The 21,467-nt window shown below is 37.9% G+C and overlaps 2 protein-coding genes across 2 annotated transcripts in view; one reads left to right on the plus strand and one right to left on the minus strand.

The window, feature by feature from the left end:
- LOC134546199 (angiopoietin-4) overlaps positions 1-11,046 on the plus strand; it is a 386,489-nt gene extending 375,443 nt beyond the window's left edge. The window contains exons 6-7 of the mRNA XM_063388805.1: positions 6,244-6,368; positions 8,022-11,046. Coding sequence (XP_063244875.1) covers positions 6,244-6,368; positions 8,022-8,116 — 220 coding nt within the window. The 3' untranslated portion in view covers positions 8,117-11,046. The remainder of the gene's footprint in view (positions 1-6,243; positions 6,369-8,021) is intronic.
- The window catches only part of LOC134546197 (microtubule-associated protein futsch-like), an 843,281-nt gene that overhangs the window by 775,242 nt on the left and 46,572 nt on the right, over positions 1-21,467 (minus strand). The window lies entirely within an intron of this gene.

Genomic DNA, 21,467 nt, shown 5'->3' on the forward strand with positions numbered 1-21,467 from the left:
TTAACTGCCAACGGCTCCCAGGAACACTGAAATTTCACAGCTTTGTTCCACTCACTGAGATTATAATGAGATTGTTATGTTTAGTGTTGTTGTGTTATGTTTAGTGTTGTTGATATGTGTCAGTTGGCACCCAGCATGAGAATTGTGGAGACAGAAGTTGGCACCCGTGTGTAGGGAAAAAGGACGAGCATCAATAATAGGACTCTGTGTATGTAAACAAGTTGAGGTAATGAATGTGATGTGAGTGAGATAGTTAGTGATGTATTAGGTTGTAGAGCAATAAAATGAGAACTTATTACTGGCGACGAGGATGGGATACAATAGATAGGTATCACATACAACCAGCATCATGACTAACTTGGGTAACATTGAAGAATTTGATGTGGCGCATCCACAGACCTGGGATGCCTACGCAGAGCGCTTAGAGTTTTATTTTGAAGCTAATGAAGTCACAAGTAACGAGAAGAAGCGTGCTGTTCTCTTAAGTGTGTGTGGCCCAAAAACGTACAGTGTTGTGAGGTCGTTAATCTCGCCAGCTGCTCCAGCCACTAAAACGTACCAGGAGATAGTGGCGCTGTTAAAAAACCATTTCGCGCCTACACCATCGGAAATTTATCAACGTTTTAAATTTCACTGTCGCAATCAACGGGAAGATGAAAGTGTGGCGGAGTATATTGCCGAATTGAGATGGCTGGCCGAACATTGCAATTTCGGCAATAACCTTGACCTTACTCTACGAGACCGTTTTGTTTGCGGTATGAAGGATGAAACGGTGCAGCGAAGGTTGTTGTCTGAATCTGTTTTGACATTCGCCCAAGCCCAGGAAAGGGCCCTTGCTGCCGAGGCTGCATACCAGAACACTCGTGACATTCGTGGTGCGTCGGCAGCCGTTGTGAATGCCGATTATGTAGCACAGGAAGCAACTTGTGGGAAGGAACACATCCCTGTGAGGGTAGACCAAGTGAGTAATAGGAACATTGCACCTAGGCGTAACCTAAATTCTAAGACACCTAAGTGCACATGTTGTGGTGGTCAACATTTCAGGGCCACATGCCGTTTTATAAATGTAGAATGCTATTACTGCAAGAAGATAGGCCACCTTGAAAAGGTCTGCAGAGCAAAGGCGGCTGATAAGAACAAGGGCAATGTAAATCAGGTAGAGCAAAGGCAGAAGGAGGAAGTGAATAGCATTCCAAGCTCTACAGAAGACCAGGTGTAACATCTTTGGAACATCAATGTGCAAGGAGCTGCTGAGTTTGGTACAACAGTGTTTATTGGAGGTTATCCAGTGGAAATGGAGCTAGATACAGGAGCGGGAGTGTCAATTGTTGATGAATCCACCTTCTCAAACATCTACCCCCAGGGGTCACCGGCACTAAAGAAGAGCACAGTTATCTTACAGGATTACAGTAGGAATGCTATAGAGACGCTGGGTACTTGTGAAGTTGACGTGACGTATGGATTGCGGAAGAGTAAACTGCCATTAATTGTGTCTAGGGGGCACCACCGATCGCTCCTGGGTAGGAACTGGATGAAGGCACTAGGAATTGAAGTTAGAGGTGTTCTCGCAGTAAGTTATTCAGTCTCCGACTTGGTCAATGATTTTCCTGATGTGTTCAGTGCAGAGTTGGGAGAGTACAAAGGCCCTCCCATTGGGTTTCAGTTAGACGAGGAAGTCAGACCTCTGCGACTGAAACAACGGGCTGTTCCTTTTGCACTCCTGCCAAAGATTGAACGTGAGATTGACAAGTTAGTAGAGCAAGGGGTCTATACACCTGTCATGCATTCTGAATGGGGTACCCCTATTGTTCCAGTATTAAAACAAAATGGGGAAGTGAGAATTTGCGGGGACTATAAAAGCACCATCAATAAGGCTTTGAAGAAAGACCTGTACCCAATCCCTCCCATTAACCAACTGCTAACCAAGCTTTATGGGGGCACAGTATTTGCTAAGATCGACTTGGCTCAGGCATTTCAACAGCTGCGAGTGGATGAAAGTGCGGCCATGGCCCAAACGCTGGTTACGCATAAGGGGGCATTTAAGGTGAACCGCCTACAGTTCGGCGTTAGTGTAGCCCCTGGTAAGTTTCAGCGGTTCATGGAGGACTTGTTGGCGGGCATGGATGGTGTTTTGCCCTATTTTGATGATGTGTTGGTGAAGGGGACATCCATGGAGGATTTATATAGCAGGGTAAGGCAGATCCTAGAGCGTTTTCGAGCAGTGGGAATCCATGTGAAGGCACAAAAGTGTGTATTGGGAGCATCTGCGGTGACTTTTCTTGGATATATAGTGGATCAGAAAGGAATTCGTCCAACCCCTGATAAAGTGGCTGCTATTCATGAAGCTCCGGTCCCCACCAACAAGGGAGAGCTCCAGGCCTACTTGGGCCTGCTGAATTTCTACCATTCGTTCCTTAAGCATAAGGCTGAGGTGGCGGAGCCCCTGCACCAGCTGCTTCGGAAGGAGTCACCGTGGGAATGGACACAGGTCCATGACAAGGCTTTCGCAGGTACCAAGGCCCTTCTGACATCAGAGTCCTTGCTGGCACATTATGATCCAAATCGACACCTTATATTGACATGTGATGCTTCACAGTATGGGGTTGGGGCTGTTCTCAGTCAGCCAAATGACAACGGTGATGAAGTACCCGTATGTTTCTACTCTCGCACAATGACGGTCACCGAACATAATTATGCGCAAATTGATCGCGAAGCCCTTAGCATAATTGCAGGTGTGAAAAAGTTCCACAACTACGTATATGGAAGAAATTTCGAGATCCGCACAGACCATAAACCCCTGCTTGGGCTATTCACAGTAGACAAGATTACGCCAAACATCATTTCGCCAAGAATGCTTCGTTGGAGTGTACTGCTAAGTGGATATGATTTTGTGTTGAGATACCAACCTGGAGCAAGCATATCCAATGCTGATGGTCTTAGTCGCCTTCCCCGCGTAACCCATGAAAACCCTGTGCCAGCACCAATGAAAGTACTTCTCCTAGAAGCGCTTGACACTCCTCCCTTAACGGCACAAGAGATCGCCGAGCTGACCAGGAAGGATCCCACCTTGTCAAGAGTCTACAATTGGGCCATGAAAGGATGGCCTACTGCAAGAGTGACGGAAGAATTCGTTCCGTTTGTTCAGAGGCAACATGAATTGACCACGCATCGAGGTTGTTTGCTGTGGGGCAACCGTGTGGTAATTCCAGAAGAAGCTCGCAAGCACATCCTCCAGACGCTACATGCTTGCCATCAAGGAGTGGTCCGGACAAAGGCACTGGCACGCAGTTACGTGTGGTGGCCTGGACTTGATCGAGATGTGGAGGCAGTCGGGCAACAATGTGAGATCTGTCAGTCATCCCATCATAGTCCACCCAAGGCTCCCAATCACCCGTGGGAATGGACCAGGAAACCGTGGTCCAGGCTACATGTCGATTTTGCAGGACCTATCAGAGGGCAAGTGTTCTTAGTCGTGGTGGACTCGTACTCGAAGTGGTTGGAAGTATTACCGGTAGCGGCCACAGATGCTAAGAGTGTCATAAAGGCTATGCGTACGTTGTGTGCAACCCATGGTATTCCCGATGTTATTGTGAGTGACAACGGAACTGCATTTGCATCTGCTGCATTCATAAGTTTTGCAAGGAACAATGGTATTAGGCTGGTCAAGGTTGCTCCATACCATCCTTCGTCAAATGGTCAAGCTGAGCGAATGGTTCAGTCGATGAAGGAGGCGCTTAAGCGGTTGGATGGGGCAGACTTACCACACCGTTTGGCAAGGATGTTATTAACGCAGCATGTGACGCCGTGCGCAGCAACCGGAGCCTGCCCAGCCGAACTTCTCATGGGGAGGCGACTCCGAACATGCCTGGACAGGGTGCATCCTGATTTTGTAGAAGAAATGAAAAGCAAGCAAGAGGAGAAGACCAAACCAGTTCCTCCAAGGATGTTTGTTTCCCAAGACCTGGTATTCGCTTTGAATATGGGTAGGGGACCGAAATGGGTTCCTGCTGTTGTGGTGGGCGTAACAGGGCCCCTTTCTTATACAGTGTTAACAAGTGAAGGAGTTTACATGAGACGACACATTGATCAATTGCGCCGTAGGTATGCTGTTCCTGGAAATGATGCTAGCAGGAGTCTTCCACAAGCAGGGGGTGAGAGGGTAGGATCCGCAGTAGGATCCTCCAGTGCTGAAGTGGAGCGGCAGGTAGGGGAGCACAACAGAGCAGAGCAAGGACAGTCTCCAGGGCCGCCTAACGGAGCAGAGCAGGGGCGACCGCCGGGGCAGCGGCCGCAATCACCAGAGGAGGAAGAAGACTTCAGAGGTTTTGAGGCCAGCGCACCACGGCTTGTAAACCCACAACAGGGCCCTTGCCATGAGGGGAATCAAACACACGAAGGCGATGTGTCTAGTAGTACCAGGCCTAATAGGGCAACGGTCAAACCAGGGTGGATGAAGGATTTCATCACTTAAGGGGGAAGGGTGTTATGTTTAGTGTTGTTGTGTTATGTTTAGTGTTGTTGATATGTGTCAGTTGGCACCCAGCATGAGAATTGTGGAGACAGAGGTTGGCACCCGTGTGGAGGGAAAAAGGACGAGCATCAATAATAGGACTCTGTGTATGTAAACAAGTTGAGGTAATGAATGTGATGTGAGTGAGATAGTTAGTGATGTATTAGGTTGTAGAGCAATAAAATGAGAACTTATTAGAGATGCTATGCAACACCCAAATCAGAAGAGTATGAGGATCTTCCAGTTTCAACCAAGTCTGTCCCCCTGAATCTTCGGAACAATGACATTGTTGCCTGTGTGTATGATGAACAGTGGTGGCTAGGAGTCATTGGGGAAGTTAATTTTGCAAACAATGACATTTACATAAAATTTACAACCCAGCTGGACCTAAACGTCATTTAAGATGTCATGTGCAGACAGTGTGGATGCCTCTTAAGAATGTGTTGAGAAAGCTCAGTTTATCAGAACTATACACAGCAACTGGACGTTCACACAATATTCCAGCATCATTATGTGACGAAATTTGAATGCTGTTTAACAAACATAGAAATAAGATATGGTGAACAAATTAAAATTGTAAATCATTTGTAATATCAAACAAACATATTGTCTATTTAGAAATGTGATGTAAATGGACTATTGTGCTTCATATTTTGTACATAGTGTTTATTTGTTTTGACATCAAACTTTAATGTAATATGTAATCATATTACATTATGACTTATAACAGTACTTACAGCATTATATTAAATTTAATTAAGAAAATATATACAGTTATTAGAATTGCTTTTATTTATGCAAATAAATAACTTTTTTACGAGTTTGCAACAGGTTGTAACTTATGAACCAGTTGAAACTCAAAGTCAAAATTTGAACAGGAGTTATGTACCATGGAGTACTTAATTGTGAGCTAATTTAAGATTTTTAGATAAATGTACACCAGAGATATTAAGCCGTAAAGTAAGCAAAAATATAACAAAACTCATAATTACAAGATTGTAAAAAAAAGTAGCAAAGTCTCACACTTCAAATAATTTGTGTTTATACTACTATTACTTAAGTACTTCCAAGCCAAGTACTTGAAGCACAACACATACTGCCTTCATTCTGGAAAAAAAATTATGAAAATGCAAATCTTTGCAATTGTGAGGCAGAAGTTCAACCTTAAAAGTTGGTAAGATTGAGTGATTTTAGAAAGATGCTTTATGATCAGAATTATAGTATATAATGTGCTTAACACCTCAGATTTTGTTTCATCGCTGCCATAATCAAACCAGTGAGAATAAAAATTTAATTGTGCCAGTTTTAAACTGTCAATACATAATGTTAACAAGGCACAAAATATCAATTTTATTTTGGACCACTTCATATGGATTGACCATTAACTGACTATAGTCTGCAACCACTGGCAGAAAATAAGTGAATACTTCATGTGGGTGACTACTTCTATAATAATGGTTACAACAGTCCAAGAAATTTAATTTCAAAAGGTGTTCAAAAATAATTTTAATGTGGGGCAAAAAAAAAAGTTGTAGGAAATCTTTACTGCAAGAGTTAGAAAATCTTTAAAAATCAAATATGGCAGACCAAATAACAGGACTGGTCACAGTTACCACTGTCATTTATCCCATGATCAATGATTTCGTGCTTCAGGCACCAAATGAGTGAGATGTATTAGAGTAAAGGCAACAAACAGCTAGTGGTAACATGTCAGCATGGCTGAATGCTCGCAGGGACAACGACCGGTCGAGCCTCAACTGTGCGTCCATGCTGAAGGGCGGCTGGTGGTGGAAATCCTGCGGCCGAGGGCTCAATGGGCTCTATCTCAATGACCCGCAGGACCTCACGGCCAGGCAAGGTACGGCCGGTGTCTCTTCATGGCTCGCCCAGCCAAGTGCACAACATTCAGTGATGAGAGATTTGTTTTATCAATAGCCACTAATCATTTACATCTGAGGCCTTCTTGCTAAAAGCATGTACTGCTCATAATACATAAGCATGGTGGCTAGAAAACCAGTGAAAAAAAAATTCCCTTACTTCTCCCTGACTTTTCCAGACTTGGAAAGGAATTTTCCCTGATCACTAAATTAGCACCGAAATCAATGTGCATGGTTGAAGTGCTGATATGTTAAAAACTAAAAAAAAAAAGGAATGAGAGGAAAATGTTTTGTAATACTTAGATACAAATTGGAAAGGGGAAAGAAGGGATGTGTAAAGGGAACTGCTATCACTTTAATTTTATAGTTACCTTATCATTAAAAAAAGACCCTGACAACCTTAGAAATTCTGAGACATCTTCCTGTTGCTGAAAATTCCCTGAATGTTCCAGGATTTTACTGTTGCTAGTCACCCTTGTAAGTTAACTGTACAGAATATGGTCAAGTTTAAATGTAGCCCATTAGCTGGCATTTTGGTAATATTTATTTATATTTGTGACAATGATTGTATCTGATTAAAGACTGTCACAAGTCGATCTTGTACCCATACACACATAATTTAGTTTTGTTAATTGCCTAAATTAAATATAATATCAAATATATGGTGGCCAATATTCAATAAACATACCTTACTATCTACTATTTATTCAATTAAATTGAAAACTTCACATGCTAATTACCATTGGGTTTTATATATAGCATGAAAATAAGATGAAAATATACAGATAAACAATGTGAAAAAGAATGACAGAAACCATATACTTAATCACACATATATGAATATTTAAAGAAAAAAATGCTTGTGTGTGCAAGCATAATTAATCAACAGCGGATAAGTGTTAGTTCATCACGAACTGCAACACAAGCTAGCACTTGGGCTGTCACAGGTGTGCTACAGGTTCATTTCAATTTTCAAATGTCTGGTATTAGTTTTTCATTACTGAGTTTTTCCATTCACATTTTAGAAAATTATTCCAAAATATGGTTGTGCATTTAAGTACAGATACATTAGCACAATATTTGAGGAGCATCTAAAAAGACAGTTTATGGAAAAAGAGAGGTATTGTGTAACATCAATTTTCCAAAAAAAGGCACAAGAGCAAAAATTATGTTTTAAAATATTGATGTTATCCTTAAGCTAATGTTTAACTACAAAGGAAAAAAAATCTCTTATAAAGCACTAGTGTTGGAATATTAAAACAAAGTGTTGAAATTAACTCTACATTATTGCCATTAATTTAAAACTGTTTAAAAAAAAGACACATAGACTTATAAGCCAATCTTCTGCAAAACCACATCAACTGAAAGAAAATTAAAAAGCTAGATACAGTAGCCATCTTCCTACATTGTTCTTTATCTCCACAACCTATCACTAATATTAAGCTTGAAATTCAAAAGTTTCACAGAGTGGCCTATAGTTTAGGGTCTCATTCTATGAACGTATATGCTAATATGTATTTCTTTCAAGTACATGCTAGTAAATCACTGCAGTGGTAAACTTTTCTCATCAGATTTAAACATTGTGGTTAATTGAGAAACTAAGCCAGTAACAGTAATTTTATGACCTTCCACAGGTATCGTCTGGTTCCGCTGGCGAGGATGGGACTACACCCTGAAGAAGTCCGTTATGATGATAAAGCCGAGGGGCCTCATCGCAACAGCCGCATAGAGTATATGCCTCCCCACACCCCTTACCACCTATTTATCTTCAGCCCGCGACTTAAATTAAGAAACCGAAATGATATTTCCTCCCCGCGAACGTAACACGACGTGCAAAATGTATATTCCTCCTCCCCTCGCTCTTTCTCCTCACACAACCCACCGTTTGCATTCCACGTGCGAAAATAAAGTCTGCAAATAGATGTGTGGGAAGCAAAACTCGTAAAATGACATTTGTTCGTAAAGCATGGACCTGAAGGAAACTAAGGCCCTGTTGATTACTAAGAGGCTTATGGGACAAGAGATGCAATCTATACCCTAGCATTTGGGTTTGCAATAATAACAATGTTATTTATTGCAATCCTCTTACTACGTTAAACTTAACATAGATTTATATGTGTACTAACAGTGTACAAAGTGTGTCTGATTTATAAGTTTAAAAAAGTCAATGAAAATCTACAAATTTGCCAAAAGAGTTACAAAAATATAAAAACAAACCGTAAAGTGCATTAAGTGAAACGGTAACTTAATAGCGTTGTGGTTTACAGGGTTCGTAAAGGATAGCCCAATTAATAGATTTTACTACTCTCTACACAGTTTTATTGATGGCCACTACTTATGTCACTTATAATTAATCTTATAAAATTGCCAAATAATCAATTGCACTTAAAAATGTCACTCGTTTCTTACAATCCGCACACCTCGCTAGGCCGCACCTCTGGCGCAACTCTCGCCGCAGCGCCCCTCGTGGATCTCAGCCGCAGGACTCCATCGCCGCACTCCGCCGCCGCCGACGCACCTGCCTTCGCTGAGATCCCACTCAACTCCTCGCTCAGAACTTCGCTTGGAACTCCACCGCGCCCACGACACTATAACTCGGAACTGAACTCTTCGCCCTGGAACCTTTGTCCAGGGACTTCGCTGCTCTGCCTCACCCGCGGCACTATCGTCCTGGAAGCTCCGCCGCGGGAAGTCTCCCGCCTGAACTCTCTCTCTGAACTCTACTGCTGAGGCCGACGTCCTCTTTTTATATATCAGCCGCCATTTCTGGAATTCACGAGCGCGGCTGGGGCCAGTCGCGTCATTCCGCGCCGACACGACGGTAGAAATCTCTCGAAACACGTGTCGGCGGCTCGCGTAACTCCGTAGCTGTCAGGTTTCGGATGTCAAACTAACAGCGCCGCGCGGGGAACTGAGGTCTGGAGGGAGGGGAAGCGGCGACCCAGGTGCGCACTGCACATCTCATGTTGCGGCGGCATGTGATGCAGCCCAGCTAGCTTTACACCTGCGCGTGACGTGGCCTTGCTCACGTTCGTAACAATAGGATACCTAAATTGTAAGGCTTCACAAAAAAAAAACTGGAAATAACTGAACACTTGATTTGTTAAACCTCTTAGTGTTTGCAGAGAACAAATATTTTAAAAATATAATTGATATGATTAAAATATACTACACAGTTTCTAAATTTGACACAGAACACTCAGAGACATACAGTAGCATTTGGCTTTCTTTAAATGTTTAGTTACAATTCATTAATTTGTTTTGCACTGAAAATAATAGCTACCATATTTTACAATAAATTTAACGAAATAACATTCTGGAACAGTAAACTACCTCTTTACCATGCAGTAAAACATGCACAAATGAACTCAAATTAATTTATGCAAATACTTGTATATCTGCCAAAACAATTTTAAATACAGACTGATGCACAAAATTTATTGCTAAAGATTCTAGTATTTGGTGAAAGAGTTAAGTTCACAAAAATAATAAATGATTTAAAGGTAATTTTTATCCACTTAAAAATGCTTCCAATCAGGTATCAATTGCATGACCAAGATACATATTTGTAGAAATAATACCATCTTAACACTAATTATATGTTGTTGCATATAATAAAACAATAAAAAATTAATTAAAATTACAAAAGTCTTTCTTCTTCAACACTTTGTACACTGTTTCTTTCTTTTCACACTTAAGTAATGTAGTAATTTAAAAAAATATATCATTGTTTAGGTAATTGTTTATTGGATAAATTTCAATCATCATCTACTTGCCAAAAATCATTTAGTTTTGAACTCTCTTAAAAAATCATGAATTTTATTTCTTGTGTGTATTTATTTGTTTTGAGGAAACAAAAAATTGCGTGAATAAAATTAAAACATATGTTTTATGCTCAATGTTAAGAAATTGTGCAATTAAAAATATATAATACATACTTGTATTTTATAATGTAAAATTGCAGCACAGGTGACATGTTTTTCCAAAATTAAATTCTTTAAATGGCTTCTGTGTAAACATTTTCAAATTAATGACGCATCAAAAGCTGTCCATAAACATGTGTTAGAAAAAAAGTACATTGAGTTTAGTTTGTAGGACCACCCGAAATATTTAACCTAATTAATAATTATGTTGACAAATCTTTTCCAATCTTATCTTGTTTTTGTATCAATATATCTATGCAAGATGTTTACATGGACTGAACAGTGACTGAAGTTAAAAATCTCAGAAATTGTAGTATTATACTATGCATTATCATTGATTTAGTGTCAGAAATATATTATTTTATGTTATAGTTTTAAAAAATTTAACTTCAATAAAATGAAATATTCACCGTATTCCTTGCAAGAGAAGCCGATCATATGGAAAATTAAAAATGTGTTTGCAAAACGTTATGATAGGAAAAAAAGAACAATGCTTTTTAATTTGTATGTATGGCACTACCTCTTAGGAAATTTTTGATATTGATTGATTAACTTTAAAATCATCAATCCTGCAGAATTTTTTTTATAAAGATTGAAATTAGGTAAGGGTGCTCATATTCCAGTGAAAGTAATCACATGATATTGTTGTATTTTTTTTTTCCTTTCTACAGAGAGATTTATGGTTGTTGTATATATTTGTGTAAGTTGTGTAAAATATAACTATGTTTTTTAATTAGCTTTTGAATTTTTCAATTTTCTTTTCCTTTCCTCAGAGATTGTTAGAATCCTGTAACATGTAAAGAAATAATATTCTTGAATCTACATACTTACCAGTCTGCAACATAAATTACCTTGAGCTTATCATAAAAAAATTTAAGATGTCTGAATATACCACAAGCAAACTGAAGAAATTTTAATTGTTACACAATGCTATTACAAAATATATTCCCATTTATATGAACATTTTGAAACTAACTGTGTAGGGTCTCCTCACCCACGAAATTGTGCATTTCAACCCTACAAGTACGAAGTAGCTGCATAAGTAAGCTATGTCTCCGATAAAGATATAGTGATATCAGCTAAACACACATAAGAATGTTAATTTCGTCAGTGATTGAAAGTAGTCGTCACGTGATCGAAAATTGGGCACCATTGCAAACCCTTGAAAATACTTAATACTAACAAAATTACTTTACTCAGAAGGAAATGAAGCTAACATAATTCATTCCGAAAACAACTTTATGATTTCCTATCTCCATCTGCACAGAACTTGACTTATTGTACGCAAAAAAAAAATATATAGTTAAAGATTACCTATTTAAAATATGGGATTATGTACTAGTTAAATTTAGCTAACATTCAAATTATATACTGTTATAATAGTGCAATTGATGAGACAGTTACCAATACAAGAGTGTTGAAATCTTTACATAAAAAATCAGTTAAGAGACTACAAAAATCCTCTACTTCAAACACTTGAAAATCAACATTTCAAAAGTTACTCAGCTTAGCACAGTAAAAAAAGAAGTTATTCAATAAGAACGTTACAAGAATAGTTATCTCTGGTATCATTTGAGTATATGAGAAAAAAATGCAAGGTTGAATCAAAGCACTTAACCCGTCATTGGTCGCATTGTAAAATGTTACACCAGTGGTCGCGCATGAGCATTTTGCTCACAGACTTAATTTTACGATTAGATTCGTGCTTAACCACTTTTAAAAGGCCAAATATTTTTCTTATTGCAAATGAAACAACTCTGCTTGTTTAAATGATATTTTATCTTATTATCACATAATTTTTAAAAAAAGGTTTTACAATAATCATCACAATAAACTACTTGGCTGTATAGTGAGTTTCCTTATTCCGGCCTACGAATACATCAACAATAGCAGATGTGTTGGAAGCAACAGAAAATCACACATTTTTTTCACAATTTCAAAATTTTCTAGCACAAAAATTATTAAATCTACTGAGTCTTTTGAGGGCACACTAATTTATGTTATACATTTGAGACTATGACTAATAGAACACACATTATGCAATAGAGAATTTCTACATCAAAATTAACTGCTTTCATGGAAATTTACATTTTCTAACACCTAACTTTATTAGGATTTTTCAACATTATCTTGGTCAATATTTTGATCATTGGCGGCTGCTTTGTTTTCAGGTGGGCTCTCCGGCAACCATGGTGGAACCACTGTAAATACAAAGCACAGAAAATATATTACATTACTGAAAATTCTAGTGAAAAATAAAATAGAAACATAAAACTATGGAAAGACTACAATTACATATCTTCCTCTGGAATTCCTAAGTGCTTTTCCAAAACTATAAAATCTTTTCTCACTTCTATCCAAATTCAGCTTTTCAGCTTCTGTATTCCAAATTAATTTCTTATTTTATACGAAAATCAACAATTTTGTGACAAAATGTTAATATTTACTATAATTGATGTTAATTGATGTTTTATGTAATATATGTTTTTTTTTTTGTATTTTCAAAAAAATATTGATAATTATAACACAACTTACCTGTTATGGAACATTCAGCGATTTGTTGAAGAGCCAAAGCCACAATTTTCTTCCCCCGATTCATTTCAATAAGTAATACCACGAAACATTTAATTTGGTCTCACGAGAATATATTCCACGACTAAACACAGCACTTTGCAAACCGAACAGTTGTCACAAGTGTAGCAACGCGACTGGTCACACTGTGAGCAAACTGCTCATGCAACGTGCATGCCTGTAAGCGATATCTTATATCAAGGCCAAGTATCAGTTACATCCTGTCAGCCACCTAGTGACTTAATAAGGAAGGTTCAAAACTCAGCTAGAAAAAAGGTCACCCCCAAGCAGCAATAAAAACAATAACAGTAAAACAATATTTCTGAGGGTGAGCAAAATGCTCATAGCGCGACCAATGACGAGTTAAATATGTTGTAAAACAAATGACAATCTACTATAAAGAATTAAAACAGGAGTTAAAATAATATTTCATTCGAATGTTAACTAATGATCAATTACAATTACACACAACACATTATAACCCTACACAAATAGCAAAATAAGATAATTTACCTTATTTACAGAACACATTTACAATCGAGGTTCATTGTTTTCCTACATTTAGGAAATAATGGTTTTTGTCTAGCCTTGATGACTGTGATATGAGTCCGTCTCCACATCACCACAGTGATAGTACTGGAATCTGCCAAAGTTTTGAAACAGGATACAATGACTCTTGGAGTGCCGAAATCCTTCTACAGCAGCGGTACACCACTCTGGCTCCGGAACTCTGTTCTGAGGCTGTCGAAGATTCGACGAAGTAACACTAGTCGAAGTCAAATCTTAAATCTTACAGCTAACTCGTAACAGCTGGGTTACAGCGTAGTCAGTATTGATCTTGGTAATTCAAATACTACACGAAACCAGTAAAGGTATATGTTTGTGAAAATATAGTTCATGTAACTGTTTTCTACTTCCAATGCAGTTAATGGTGAACATTCACAACGGTTCTGACCGACATCAGTTAAAATAGTTCACGTATTGTGACTCAAAGTTCATTTCCTCACATATATTCATCCACATACACTAAATAAATATAACTTCCAGCAACACACAATGCTTAATTATAATTTCTGTCGTTTCATAGACAGCTTCTTAGTAGCTCATTCAAGATTAAACGCTTCTGCTTATGTCAAATGCTAATAAATTCCTAACATAACAACGCTCATAGTGCAATACATTACCCTACCAAGAATTCTCATTTAGCATAGACAAAATGTCTTACGAGTAAAATATTTTGATCCTACAATTGTAGTTAAATAAAAAATCCAAATTTATACTTTTTCTGCGTAGATATTTCTCCACAAATGTTGTAAAAAAATTAACGGCTTATAGACCAGGGGCGTATTCTCCATGAATGCAATGCATGCAGTGCATGCTCTAAATGAAACTAATATTTTATGGGCATTGTGGCGTTGATAACTATCTCGCTGTTTAGTTCTGTAATTGTTTTCTGCTTAAGTTATTCCCTTTTCTTTATAGCTAATCTCGTTCCGTTCACGATTTGTGCGACGTGTGGCAAACAAATGCATTAGCGCTACCTATTGACTACAGCGTGAATGATACTTGTAATAGTTCCTCAGATTGTCGCGGTACGGCGCTGTGGTGTTCTCAACAGCCACTCTCCAGATGTGACGTCACTACCAACTCTCGCGAAGACGGGGTCGCATGCATGCAGATGCACTAGTTGCTTCTGCATTCACTGATCAGTAACACAGCGCGGCCGCGAACGAGTCCATTTAGTGTCTGTTCAGTCTGTTTTTTTTTTTTTTTAAATTAAATGTTTGGGTTAGAATTATATAACATTCGTAGACACATTTAGTTGTAATTCAACTCTTAATTTTACTATTTTTCCTTTTCACTGCAATCTTAACGCGTGCGGCGTGGGTGCTTGTCGCAGCTTGTGTTAGGCCGGGTTTATAGAAAACGCAAGAACGCAGAAACGCAAGAAACGCAACTACGGTAAAAGTCCAACCTTAACTCTTCTACCAGCACGTTTATAAAAAACGCAAGACACGCAAGAACGCAACGCAGAAGTTGTTGAACTTTCTACTTCTTGCGTTTTCTCCTTGCGTTTCGGCCTTCTATACTGGTTGCTTTAGTATGTGGAAACTGAAACTGTCATGTAATGCATATAGAAGGCTCTGCGATTGTAATCGTTACGCTTGTGTTTCTTTATTTATGTTTTGGTCTGGCATTCTTCTAGTGAATACAGCGCAATGGAGGAAGCTGATTAATTTCTTATTCAGCTTATCCAAAATTTTCCCTGCCTGTACGATAAGTACAACAAAGATTTTAAAAATAATCATGACTTATTCCTGAAATTTTATTTTTTGACGTTGACGATGGCCGGCGTCCTTGCGTTTTTTATAAACGACTGTGAATTTCTTGCGGTTGTCGCGTCCTGCGTTCTTGCGTTTCTGCGTTCTTGCATTTTCTATAAACCCGGCCTTAAGCTTATGTGTCACGTGGGAGGTTGCAGGTGCTTGAAGGTGACATTTTATTCAGCATGAACAGGAGTAGATTGTGTGATGGTAAGTGATTTAGTGAAAAGTTTACAATTAAGTTTGTTGTAAAATTGTAGTTTTGCAAGATGAATAACTGTAAAAATGACGTCGTAGAGACTATTTTTAATAAACCTTTTCAATCATGTTCATTTGATGAAAAGTTAGAAATCGTTAAAAACGGGCGCCCGACGCCAGCGCTTAGCAATCTAAAAACAGATAACAAAACTAAAAATTTTGTACGGACATTTATTCGTCAAAAGTAGGGTTGACTTGCAACTGGATTCACAGAAACGTGCAAGCATTTTAAAACACAATGAAACTGTAAAACAGAATCGGGAAATACTGAAGAGACTGACTGCAGCTACATGCTTTTTAGGGCAACAGGAACTGTCATTTCGAGGACACAGGGAAAACAGTGATTTTAACAATCGAGGCAATTATGTAGAGCTAGTTCATTTGTTGGCTGAGTTTGACGACAAACTGAGAGTCCACTTGTCTACAAGCTCTGTGTTCACTGGATTATCACCAATAATTCAAAATGATTTAATTCAAAGTATCAATGATGTAATGATTTCGGAAATAAAAAATGAGATTAAAGAAGCAACGTTTGTTGCTATTTTGCTTGACGAAACATGTGATGTAACAAATTTTTCACAGCTATCAACAGTGTTAAGATATGTGTACAAGGGGCAAGTATACGAAAGGTTCGTAGGCTTTCATGATGTCAGTGGAGACAGGTCAGCAGAGGCACTAGCAAAACTTGCAATAGACACTCTTGAAGTATTTCAATGTAAGGACAAACTGGTCGCGCAGACGTATGATGGTGCGGCGGTCATGGCCGGACATTTGAATGGTGTGCAGGCAAAAGTTAGAGAAGTGATTCCTCATGCTGTATTTGTACATTGTTACGCCCACAAGTTGAATTTGGTGTTACCGCAAGCAGTTTCATGTATAAGTGCATGTAGAGTGTTTTTTGCTAACCTTAGCGGCTTTGTCAGTTTTTTTGTCCATTCCTCAAAAAGAACCAATTTATTAGACACTATAGTGCAGAAGAGATTTCCTAAACTTGCACCTACAAGATGGAGTTATTCAAGTCGCTTAGTTCAGACTGTCGCTGATCATAAAGTAGAACTTGAACTGTACGAGCACATTTTAGAAAATCCGGAAGACTGGGACACAACTGCTATTAACGAAGCTCGTGGATTTCTTATGATGTTATGGGATTTTCAGTTCAACTTCTTGTTGTGTGTATTTGGAGAGTTATTTTCGTTGACAGATGTTACATTTAACATTGTGCAGTCAAAATACTTGGACATTACATTTTGCAGCAAAGAAGTTGAAGCTCTGAAGGATAAGCTAAACACAAAGAGAAATTGCGGTTTTGATAAAATATGGTTGAAAACTGAAACCGTATCTGACTGTGAGCCTGCAAGGAAGAAAAGAAAACTGCTCAGAAGCCACTGTAAAGGACGATTTTAGGAGGATTTACCTTGAGATTTTGGACACAGTAATCATGCAGCTGAATATTCGGTTTCAATCGTTGCATGATTTGAAGTTCATTGAAATGTTTGATTCAAAAAAATTCTCAACATTTTCAGATGTTTTCCCCGAGGAGGCATTTCAAAAATTAAGGACACTCTATGGAAAATTTTTTGATATTGTTAGGCTGAAATCTGAATTGAGTGCTATGTTTACATCTAAACATTTTGAGGGAAAGACAGTGCAAGAAATGCACCATTTCCTGTATCAAAATGAACTCCAAAGTGGACTTCCAGAACGCTATAAACTGTGTGTAATGGTTTCAACTATTCCTGCTACATCGTCATCCGTAGAACGTTCGTTTTCTGCACTAAGACGAATAAAATCATTCACAAGAAATGCGCAAGGACAAAGTCGTTTGTCTGCACTCTCCATCATGTCCATAGAAAAAGATCTGTTGGTGCAGATGAAAGCCCGCAACTCGTTTTTCGACGAAGTCACGGAGCAGTTCTGCAGGAAAAACCGCAGAGCAGAGTTCCATTATAAGTAAATACATGGTGAGTGACAATTTGATATCTTTGTTAATTCTTCTCTCTAAGTTTATCACAAAAAATTTAATGTTGTTACCAATTTTATGTTTAATTATTTTTTTAAAAAACTGCCTAAACAGCACCATTTTGCTCCCTGAAAACCAAAATTTTCCGGGAGAGGGCCCCGGGCCCCCCTTCTTCGGGGGGGGGGGGGGGGAGGGGGGGGGGGGGTTGGATGTATTCTATATTGCATGCGTTACCAAATTTGTCAGGATACGCCCCTGTTATAGACTAAGACTGAATGAAAATGTGCATTGTCTTTTGCACATCAATTTAGGTTCACAACAGATTGGGAAAAGCTGTTCTTCAACAGACTGAGTTTCGGGACTACATTCATGCACACTGTGTAGAGAGATAGGAGTCCTGTAACTCAACCAAGAGCATAAATGTAAGTGCTTTCTATTTCTAACTCTGACAAACCTTGAGCATCATCCTCATGTGATCCAAAGCCAAGAGTTCTTGCACTAATGTCATAAGATGCAAACATGTGCAATAACAAGTCAACTTTTAGACTGCTAAATTAAGAATCTACAGTAAATCAGACTATGAATGCAGACTGCATATGTTGCTACAGAATAGCAAGTATATTTTCCAGTGACTCTCCAGATTAGAGAAGAACATCATACATACAGTAAATATTTCAGAAACAATATATTAGCTAAGTATTCTGAACAGTGTGCATCCTCCATTTTAGTACCACAACACTGAAGTGAATGTACAGTAGCTATTCCTTTACTCTTCCGACATCAAATGCACGGCATAAGGAAACAATTCTGGCCAGTATGCACATTCTTGTCTTCATGTAAGTAATGAAACACAGCCTCTAATAATACATCAAAAGAACTGGTTTTGAAATTTTGAGTTAGAGGTAGAGAGTTGATAACATATCGCAGCTGCTCGTTGCTGTATCAATTATATAGAAGAAGTAGTCGCAGTAGTAAAAGAAAAAGCAGCACTGGCAAAAGAAGTGTGCAAGTGGTATGTAAACCTATATTATGAGTACAAAGAAAAAAAATTAAGTCAAGCACCATTATTCAATGATGAATATGACTTTTTATGTTAAATGTTGTTCATTAAAACATTTCCAACACTAGAAGCTAGTAAATGTATTTCTACCACAACCAATTAATTGTATTAATATTTAGCTGCAACCGGTAATATAGGCCTATTTTCACAACTTAATTTAATAGCACATAGCATCAGTATTAAAAAATAGTAATGGATTTCAATTAAATTATATTCAATTGATAAACTTAATCATACTACATAAAAGGGAAGGGCAAGAGAGTGAGATGTATAAGCCATCCAAGATGATTACAGAGGTGGGGTGGGAAATTTTACAGCGGAGGAGGGTAGAATGGTTGGTAAAGCTGTTTAAGGTGACAATGGGAGGGAAGGGGAAACTAGAGTGCAAAGAGATGGGTATAGAGGATGGAGAGATCACAAGTGGAAGCTCCTGAGGGAGTGAACATTCACTAAAATCAGGGTTTCACATTAAATAATACACAGCTGACATATGACTTAAAGTTTGTTTGGTTTTAGTTGTAGGTTACTTATAAAAGCTTTTTGAGGGAGGCACTCATTCCTGGTGAGGACAGGGAGGCAGTGCAATAGGCTTGAGGAAGAAATATTGGGAGTGAGAGATGCAAAGGACCTAAGAGGAAGGCTGAAAGGAAGGGGAGAGTGAAGCAAGGGGAGGACACTTGCCACTGGGTGGAAGCTCAATTGCAAGTGGAAATTCCAATTCAATTCACGGTGAAATTAGGGTTTAGCACTGCAATGATATAAAACAAGCTTAATGCTAAGAGGCCTTCGAGATTTCAGAGGGCTTCACACCACTCAGTTACAGATACCGTGTTTATAAACTGGGCCATTCCATGAAGTGGTCTTGACCTCAGAATTTCGCTACATTGCCATGACATCTCAGCAAACACAGACACTGAGAAAATGGTTCAGAATCGCAAAGCAGTTTCTCGTGACCTGGGACGAACCACAGAAGATGGGCCCACCTCCATTTTATGTGACATTAAAAATCTGTGAACCACATCTGAAACAACTTGGGCACTGTAAAACAGTTTATATTCCTCATACATTCTCATACATTCTCAAGGTTTCTAAAGGCCCAAATCATTCACCAGTTAGGCATTTGTCAAAATTTATTTTGTAACGTCTTTCAAGAATTTTCAAAACACTAAAAATGGAAACATTTTTAATAGCAAGTCCAAAATAAATGTTTAGTTCATGAGGCCCCTAACTACACAGCACCCAGGACAGGTCTGTTTTGTTTGAGTGTCTTATCTACAGAACCTGTGACACTATAATTTAAAATGAAGTGAAGGTTTTATATTGCATGGTTACACACTTGCAAGATTTCAATATGTTCTACACATTGTATCACCTAGTAAAAAAAAATTACTGTACTATCAGTCACACTAGAAGATTGTGTGCAAACATTCACCAAACTGTAATCCTTCACCTGCTGCACAATGATACAGTCTGGATTATAATGTGGTAAATTTTGGGTGGTAACAAAACAAAAGAGAAGCTTACATGTTTGCTGGACATGCAGCAAAACAAAGGAAAACAGGACACAGTCAGAAAATTCAAATGACATAATTAACAGCAGCAGCTGTTTAAATATGTACAGTAATACCTATAAAAACTCTTACCTAATTCACTTTTGTAAGGGAATGTTTTGGTAATCTCACTATTTATATTGCTTACATTTTCGCAAACAAACATAAAATTTAACTTGTAATATGCCAGAACTAAAATAAACATATTTAATTAGCCAAGGCATCAACATCGTTATCACCATCTGGTTGGGGCGAACTAATAAACTAGGTACTCACTACTGTACCATGCTGCTAAGTAGCAGCAACTTCATGAACTATGTAGGTTTCAGAAAATGGAAATTAACATCACTATACAACAGGTGTTAAAATAAAAACAGCTATGCTTAGGATTGCTATAATATTGGTGTATGCTGAGTAGAAAATTCCTATGAAGTGTTGTGCACATAGTCACTCATCGATGGTTCTGCCTGATTGTTATGGCAATCATATGCTGTAAATTCTCATATGGACGTGTAAGCCCTAATAGCTATAAATATTCCAGACTCAACAACAGATGTTTAACATAAATACTAGACACTCATCTTCTGTCGTGCTTTTTTTCAAGTGGTTAATGTAGATCCCAAAAAAATTTAACTTAGTTTTAAATAAGTACAACTCAAAGAATTAATTAATTTCCACAAAAGATATAAGTTATTAATTAATCATTTTATTTCAAATTTTTATTACTCGTCACCAAACTAAAACACAACCATCAAAATCAAGTCACTTGATACAAAAATTTTCAAATGACATGATTTGTATGTTTCCTAGCACATAATAACTGTCACAATTGGTGAAGTAACTGAAACAGACTATATAATGTCCCATAACTTGTCAAGCTGAAAATAGTTGATAGGCTAGTAAATTACAGCTGTGAACAAAAAATTAAAATTTAAATGTTTCGTATTTTTGAGTTAGAGGCATTTTTTCATTAGCAACTTCTTTTAAAATATGGTTCATTAAAGCAAATAACTCGCTAAACTAGCAGGTAATTTTTTTTTATAGTGTGAATAGTCAAAGTTACCCAAGTAATTGCATGAGTCGTGCAATGAAATAGTATAGTATGTTTATTTTATTTTCAATTGTTATCAATAGTAGGGTTATTTATTATTGCCTAGCAAAATTTTTAGTCACAGTGTCTAATGATGGGTGCAGGGCAGTGATTTAAAAACTTTTGAAAAAATACCTATAAATTAAAAACTAAGAACCTTTTTTAATTTTTTTTATTTAGAACTTGTGATTAATTGTCCAATCAACTGTTCTCAGCTTGATGTTGAGTTATAGGACATACTGTATCATAGACGCCACAATAATTAATCCAATAATTAATTTTTTTAATTTGTCACCTCAATAAGTAACCCAAAAAAGTATTTTATTTAATTACATCCAAAATTG

Source organism: Bacillus rossius, chromosome 1 (assembly GCF_032445375.1).
Source record: "Bacillus rossius redtenbacheri isolate Brsri chromosome 1, Brsri_v3, whole genome shotgun sequence".
Lineage (NCBI taxonomy): Eukaryota > Metazoa > Arthropoda > Insecta > Phasmatodea > Bacillidae > Bacillus > Bacillus rossius.